Source organism: Colletotrichum fructicola, assembly GCF_000319635.2.
Source record: "Colletotrichum fructicola Nara gc5 chromosome Unknown KSG_Nara_v1_contig04, whole genome shotgun sequence".
Lineage (NCBI taxonomy): Eukaryota > Fungi > Ascomycota > Sordariomycetes > Glomerellales > Glomerellaceae > Colletotrichum > Colletotrichum fructicola.
In genome coordinates, this window is record NW_027094054.1 from 1598338 (window position 1) to 1606059 (window position 7722).

The following is a 7722-nucleotide window of genomic DNA, read 5'->3' on the forward strand; positions in this document are numbered from 1 at the left end:
TCGCCGAGCATTACGGTATGAGTCGAGCGCGCAAAATCGCACCGGGCAGGTTGAACATTGAGCGAGAGAGACGAGAGAAAGAGCAACGGGCCATATCCAGGAGGAAGAAGGTGATGATTGATATAATCTATATTCTCCATCGGTTACAACCACGCAGTCATTTGGTAACCATAACACCAACATAAATTCATCATTACCTAAAAACTTCACGGCCTTTCTCAATCACACTAAAAAAGTAAAGCGACAAATTGCACAAAATGCCGTCTCGATCGTCTGCTACCGGATATGGCGCCCTGTAAGTGCCAGCCCCACGTTGCTCCACGCGAAAGAATGCTAACGCCCCCTTTCAAGATCAGGCTCTGGTACTAAAGCCGAAAGAACTGCACGACATGACGATTGGATGAAGGAACAACCTTCGGTCCAAGAGCGTTTAATGTCTAATGCGAAGAGCAAGGATAGAAAGTCATCTATGCAGAAAGCTATTGGTGGTTTCGACAAAAAGTGGCACAGCTCGACCGCGCGATAAACATGGAAGCAGGAAGCCTATATTGATAGTACTGTACAAGGTACATGTTCGTTCGCACTGCATCCTCATTGCCGTCTATAATGGAGTGAGCGCAGTGTGGAATACACGACGTTAGGACTAGACGCCCAGCTGGACAAGGCAAATCATTACACAGCAAGCCATAAGTAATACAATATTTACCTCAGATTTCTCAATAGGTGACATCATGTCACACGAGAGGAACCCGTGCTCTGTCGAAGTCTCTTGGAGATGGTGTCGCGGACCAGGTGCTCACCACCCCCTTACAGAGAGCTAGTGGTGTGGAGCTATCCAAGGCGGCGGTGTAAGTCAGGGCACCCAACCCACTGTCGCATCCGGTTTGCATGTGGAGGTCGCGGATAGGCAGGCAGGCTTAGCCGCCTATCAATACTGGCACTCATCTTTGATATGATGTCCCACTGCTCTTCAGTCCGATTCCTTCCATGCTACTCTGTCCGTTCACCGAGAATTGCTGTCCGACAAAACTGTCATGAGATTTGGGTCGGAATCTAGCTTTGGTAGTCAGACCCAGGAGAGGGATTATGGAATTCGGAATCTTCTCGCCTATCCCACTCATGCAGAGACGACACTCTCTACGGCGATCCGAGGGGATCCAGAGTCGATCAAGGGTATTGGCAGATGCACCTGGCCGGATTTCCGCGGTATACAAAGACTTCATGGGCCGCCTCATGTCAGCAACGACGCCTCGAGCGTCTCGTGGGCCTGTGCATCGAGAAGTTGAAAGTTCGTGTAAGTTTGCGCCTGCCTGGTTCGTAAGCAAATGTACTAACCGATGGCAAGTGGCTTCGTGGGAAGTTTTGCCGGTGACGATTTCGTCAGGCAATTCTGAAGCACGAGCAGGCGCTATAGAACTCAAGCAACATGTGGTAGAGTCTTTTCAAAACGAGAAGGTCATTGCTGAGGGCGAAGAAGGCGATGATGCTGCCACCATGGTGGGAACCCTCAGCGGGTCTGAGACTTCAAAGTCGGTGGGAGAGCACATGGACTTTGTTCTAGCAAAAGGTTTGTCAGACTTCATTGATCTACCAATCCCAGCGAGGGCTCAAAATATTAACAAGAGACAAAACAACAGATGCTGAAGTTGCTGATCAACTTCAGTCCCTCCAAATCGCTTCGCCTCAACCGCTCATAGCTCAATTCAGCACAAATGTCCAGCTCTTACGAAACCCACTGTTAGAATCCACGAATCACTCCATTTCTAGAGGGTATACTGCAAGACCGGCAAATCAACGGAGACCTCCCAGATCCAACACATTACCGACAGGAAGCACTGAAAGACCCAAGTTCGAAAAGAAAGTAACGAAACGGAGGGCCACCGAAAACAGCGGCAATGGGCCAGACAGTGGCCGAAAGCGAGACAAGACATCTTCAGCCCTGGAGGACGAAGAGCGATTTGCCTGTCCGTATTTCAAGTCGGATCGGGTGAAACACATCAATTGTCTTCACTTTCAGCTCAAGAGGGTCAAGGACGTCAAGCAACATATATTCCGAAAACACGACTTTCATTGCGACACATGCTATGAGGTTTTTCCGGACTGTCAAAGATGCGAGGATCATACGGGACAAAGAACATGCAGAATCGTGCCAGTTCCACCATCCCATGTAGTATTGGAAAGCATATCGGAAACTCAGAAACATCAACTCACCTCCAGAACCAGCACTGGTCGGCCTGAATCTGAACAATGGTTCGGAATGTGGGATATCCTATTTCCTACTAAAGAAAGGCCATCGTCTCCCTATTTGAAGAGCCAAATTGAAGAGACAATTATGACTGCCCAAGAGGCTTTCACAAAACATAGATCACAGGTCTTTGGTAGTCTCAACTCCATAGTCCGTCTCAATACCGGCAGTCCCGACAACTTGGTGGGATCCAATAGCGCGGCCCAAAGCGTGCTGGCTCACAATACACCCGAGCTTGCGGACAACCTCGTACAATCAGTGTTTGACGAGCTTGTGAGAGTCAGCGCGCCGACCCGCGGCCCTAGATTTGATCCATTGCTTTCGAGCTCGGAGCCCTGGACCCTACAGCCCTGGTCTTCACCGGAAGATAGGCTTGAGCCACAACATGCCGACCAAGATCCTGCCAGCTTTCTGCTTTCCTACGACCAAATGAACTCTGATCCAAGCAACGATTTAATCGACAATGGCGGCATTGCAGCCCAGAGTTCGGTTCCGGCTATGTGGCCTGGAACGCAAGATGGTGTTTGTGCGGGAGGACTGGAGCACATCCAGTCGGACAGTTATAACATAGAAGATAACACAGACATTGAGTCTTCGCTACTATTAGGGTATAATGTGATTGGGCCTGGATCTGCGGACTTCCTAAAGTGGGAGGGAAATGAAGATTTTCAGCTTTGGAACTAAACCCCACAGTGAAGGTTCTGGACACACGGTGGACAGAGGACGGAACGCGCGCGATACGCCGTTGAACCTTTCTTGTCGTAGCCACTCTCGTTAAGTAGCCCTTATTCCTGCGATGGAAATCTAGATAGCCATTGGAGAAGCGCAAGAATATGTCAGCAGCTTGGGGTGAACGACGACTTGTGAGCATGACGACCTTGGGAAACGTAAATGGTGCATCTGATTCACTAGGTAACTAGATTGTGGTGAATTCGCCCAGATGGTTATTGGCATGCTCAAGTGGATGAGTTCCTCACGCTTCACAATGTAACACGATACTGGGGGAAGTCGGCGGTACACTTGCGTATCCGGGAGAACGGCTAAGAATGACTGAACTAAAGAGGCCACAATACTTATGTTTCTTCATGTCTTTTCATTTCTCAAGCCGAACATCTACCTGGTTGTTCTCTTGTATCTTTTGTCTGCATGCTTAATCGGGACGATTATTTGAAGCATCATCTACGTTTGCTTGACGATGTTTTGTGAAAGCTTGGACACGTCATCGGCATGCATTCGCTGATTGATATCAGTCGCTCATTTCCATGCTCGCGCCACAACGAAGACATAAGCAAGAGGAACTTGATTTTCGGTGACAGTTACAATTCAACAGAAATCTATTCAGCAAAAACAAAACAGCTGCAACTTTCAGCATCAGTCTTGCGACTTGGTGCCTGGGGTTGACGAGCGTATACAAACAAAGTTTCCCGTTGGGTTCAAATCTCGTCCCAAACTCAAATTCAATATCGCTGTTCTATGATAAGAAGACATTGCCGTATGAAATGAAAGAAAAGATGGAAGACGGAATCAAAAGAAATGGACCGGCGGCATGTATCCCAAGTTAAACCAAATCTAGCCCCAAATAGCCTTATCAACCCCAATGAAGGAGAAATTCATGACCTCGTTAAACTCAGTTGGCAATCTGGAACCATGTGGTGTAATGCGAGGAAATACGCAAAACTCCGAATGAGACTGCAACTTTGGTATCTTCTCCCCCGAGCCCTTGATAGCCAGGAAATACCTGTAATCCATCATTCACCCACAACAATCGTGTGGTACAAAGGTCGGCGGCTAAACGTATGCAGGACTCTGACGCTCTGAAATGTGAGCTAGAGTCCTCAGTGTGTCCGAGAGGACCTCTGTGGAAAGCTTTTCCATGCCAATTCCCTGGATTGGAATCCCGTCGTGTCGATCGGCGAGAGACTCTTCCAAAATGCTTCGCCCATGTCTGTGCCAGAATGTTCTGAAGTTTGAAATGCTGAGACCCAGACCCGTTTGAAGAAAAGGGGAGCAGGGTCGCTCCAAGTTGAGTCCCTCGAATAAGATATCCCACGCCCGATACCACTGGTCTGCGTCACTCATGGCCCGCTCGGTGTGCGACAGAAGCCTTCTCTGGTCCTCGGAGACGCCCTCAAAGGGGAAGAAGTCACTGGGGTCACAGTTCTGTTGAGTGATGTGCCCATCCCGCTCCGAGGCTGATCGGAACCCGCTTTTGCAGATGGGGCAGTAGGAGGGAAGTCGGTGTTGTAGCCAGAGATGTCCCCTAACGTCTTCCATGCTTCTAAGCTCGTGGCTCATAACGCAGGAAGCGTGCCTCACAGGATCCTTCGCGAAAAATGGACATGCGAATTCAGGTAGCCCTAGCGTTCGTCTTCTCCGACTATTGGACGATTGTCGAGAACGGTCCCGGGATCGTCGTTCTCGTCTGATGCGCTTTTCAGCCACATGAGTGTCAACCTCTTGCGATGTAGAGAACCGAGCAATCAGAATGCGAGAAAGATGTGCCCTGAGTTCATCGTTGCCTAAAGTGTTGCTGTGATTGGACTTCGGAAGTAAGTTATTGTATCTTCTGCCGAGGGATTCTGCCTGTGTTTGGAATTGGCTACAGGTATGCCATGAGTCGTCACCCCCGAGCTGAGGTGAGCCCAAAGTTGTCGCTTCCGAAATAACTGACTGAGCCGAATCCCATTCCTGATCCACATCGGTGTATTGTGAGGTTTGCAGAGAGTCGTACCCGTCCACTTGACCGCAATCATCAGAATCAGTCTCTACGTCGCTAGTTGGCAAAACCTGGACCCATTCCCTGTCTTCTGAATTTGAGAGGCATGAGGTGTTGAAGTTGGATCCGGTTGGTGTTGTTTCAGTTTCGAGAGAATCCTTTGATTGTGGTAAAATACGTTCAGGTGTTGTTGGCTGTTGTGACGAGATAAGCAGCAAATGTCTCAGTGCCGGGACGGAATCTGGTGACTGTTTGACATCAACAGGAGCGTCTGTCATGTTGCCATGAGACATTTCAGTGACATCCAAATCTCCTCTCCAGGCAATTATCCTCATTGTTGTGGAATCGCCGCTGGTAGGTAGCTTCTCTGCTAATTTGCATTCGGTGCGCTCGAAAGTTCCGTCGGTTCTCTTCTGAAGAACGATGCCGTAGCGTTTAAAGTTGTCTTCATCGCCCTGCTGGACCCCTAAATCGAGGAAAAGGGCATCGCTCTGCTCGGAAATTTGACCTTCGATCAGCACGCCCCTGCTTGTCAACGCTGCAAAACCGTCAAAAACGCATGGAAGACGCGCAAGTGTTGATTTGCCGAAGTCCAAAAATTCCCATGGCCCGTCAGCAAAGATCCCTCGACGCTCTTCGCTTTCCGTTCCTGTCCAGGCAAATAAGGACATGTCATTGGTTGTCTTCAGAACCTCTTCCTGCAGGCGTCGAAAGGCACGATGTTCTCCTTCTCCATAGACGATTGGCATGCGGACGCCGAATATCCCGAGGAGAGAGTAGGCGACATCTTCGGACCTGGTTCCTTCCCTGCGAGCGGCCCATGACATCTTGCGCGCAACGGACGTTTGGCACAAGCTGCGCTGTTGGGTCAGAATGTCCTCGTCGATGCCGGTGGTATCCGAGATCAAGGCTGGCAGGCAACCTGCTGCCCGTTCACCTCGAAGATGCCACTCGACATCGTAGAACTGAACCTTGGTAGGAAGAAGTAGCTCCTGGAGTGTCCAGGCCCGGTTCCAGAATCGACATTGAGCCCAGGTGTCTTTCCAGGGCAGGGTTGGCCCGCAAGGGAGGTCCGATAAATAAACGAAGCATACGCCAGCCCCTTGGAAGTACCTTGGCAAAGAGTTGATTGTCTCCGAGACGTCAGCACTGGAGGTTTTGTCAATACAGACAGCGTCGACCCAGACGTGTTCATAGCCCTGCGCACGCGCAAGGTGGCAAAACTTGGTAATAATGCCGCCAAACGCCGAGATACCTCTGCCAATGACCGCGTTGCTTGGATTGTATTGAACCCATTCGTTCTCGGCCGGCGATGACCAGGTGTGGGAGAGGATGGCGTATGGCACTTGTGGTGGGTACGGGAATTTGTGTAGTGTTCCAGTATCAATGCGCAGTAGTTTCATTTTCAATGATTGTAGGAATGGCAATGGCCGTAAAATAAACACCGCGATATGCGGGCATTGAACGAGTGACGTGTCAGCAGGCGTTGCTCGTGGCGAGAAAATGAGTTCACGGGTTAAATATCCCCATGCATGGTAGTTATCCTGGAGAAGTGGGTGATGCTGAAAGTATCGAGGGAATTCCTGCCTGGCCACAAATGTGCCGCGCCTAAGGCATCCGACCCGTGTGTTTTGCATATTGAACCAAGGTAGGGAGGGGTACTTTGCTACCAGCCACACCTGGCCGGGTGCATTCGCTCCCTTCCCCGAAATGGGGGCCGGAGAAGGCTGAACAAAGCCGCAGGCCATCAGGCCGTACGACGGTGTCAGTCACATTGGCGCATGATGAGTTGAGGTGATTCAGAAGGCTATAGATGCATCTTCTCATTCTGAGAGTCATTCTGTATGACCAACACAGCTTTGTGTTTGATGGGCAGGCCGCTGACTCCCTCGGTATTGCCTAAAGCGGTATGAACACTTTTGTAAGACGACCGCGCACTCACCGAGCTGAATAATAGCGAAAACGCCCAAAGAAATGGAGAATTGACTCGGTTTGAGGTAGAATTTCCGACGGGCCGCTTTGTTCGACTAATTGTTGAAATTGCGTGGCTGTTCAGTACGAGGCACAGCAGCGGAATTGCGAACACACGAGGGCTGATGGCGGTGTCGTGGCACACATTTGAGAATTGTTCGTGGACATCCCTTGCTTCGTAAGGAATATTCAATGTTTGTGCGAGAGAGATTGTTGTTACCTTCATACGAGTTATTCCTGAACGTGAAAGCCAGTGACCAATGTCAGTAGGTATGGCGAGTATTTGCAAAGGCATGATATGATGTTGATGTTTGACGTCGCGCAAATAGAGCCGAGCATTTCACAATTGAACAGCCCTTCCATGAAACTCACTTTGCCGTTCCTCGCAGCACCGGTTCTCTAAAAAGTTAAGTAGTAAATGTAGTCATGTCTCGCCAGCGCTCAGGAGCGTGCCTGAGATCTTCGTGCTCACTTGGATACGAGTACTTGATTCAGCCTTGCAGCTTTCTCCCAGGTAGTAAGTGTGGCGCTGCGCCATTGCCAATTGCTCTTTCAATTGAAGAGTACTTCTGCCTTCGCAGTGACAAGATCACTGACCGACAGTGGTGAGTAAGTGCAGAATGTGATTGGTCATAGACATCCAACTAACTGAGGCGGAGTGCCTGTGCGCATCCATCTACCATTCAAGTTGGACGGCACATTTGTGCTGACACCCGGTACGTCACGTATGCAACCCTTTGTCCGCGCAATTGCGCGCTCAACATCCTGCGTCGATGGATGTGCCTCATTG

At 49.9% G+C, this 7722-nt stretch overlaps 3 protein-coding genes across 3 annotated transcripts; 2 read left to right on the top strand and 1 right to left on the bottom strand.

Moving 5' to 3' along the window:
- Positions 1-257: 257 nt before the first annotated feature.
- Positions 258-526, top strand: CGGC5_v007276 (uncharacterized protein; the record flags this gene model as incomplete). The annotated part of the gene is made up of 2 exons (XM_032035829.1): positions 258-295; positions 352-526. The coding sequence occupies 2 exons, from the start codon at positions 258-260 to the stop codon at positions 524-526; spliced, it is 213 nt and encodes a 70-aa protein (XP_031885233.1).
- Positions 527-1221: 695 nt separating this feature from the next.
- CGGC5_v007277 (uncharacterized protein) lies at positions 1222-2929 on the top strand (the record flags this gene model as incomplete). The annotated part of the gene is made up of 4 exons (XM_066151832.1): positions 1222-1294; positions 1346-1567; positions 1638-2089; positions 2372-2929. 4 exons carry the CDS (start codon positions 1222-1224, stop codon positions 2927-2929), a joined length of 1305 nt encoding a protein of 434 aa, XP_066008797.1.
- Positions 2930-4033: 1104 nt separating this feature from the next.
- CGGC5_v007278 (Vegetative incompatibility protein HET-E-1) lies at positions 4034-6364 on the bottom strand (the record flags this gene model as incomplete). Its single annotated transcript, XM_032035832.1, has 2 exons — positions 4034-4391; positions 4917-6364. The coding sequence occupies 2 exons, from the start codon at positions 6362-6364 to the stop codon at positions 4034-4036; spliced, it is 1806 nt and encodes a 601-aa protein (XP_031885099.1).
- Positions 6365-7722: the final 1358 nt, after the last annotated feature.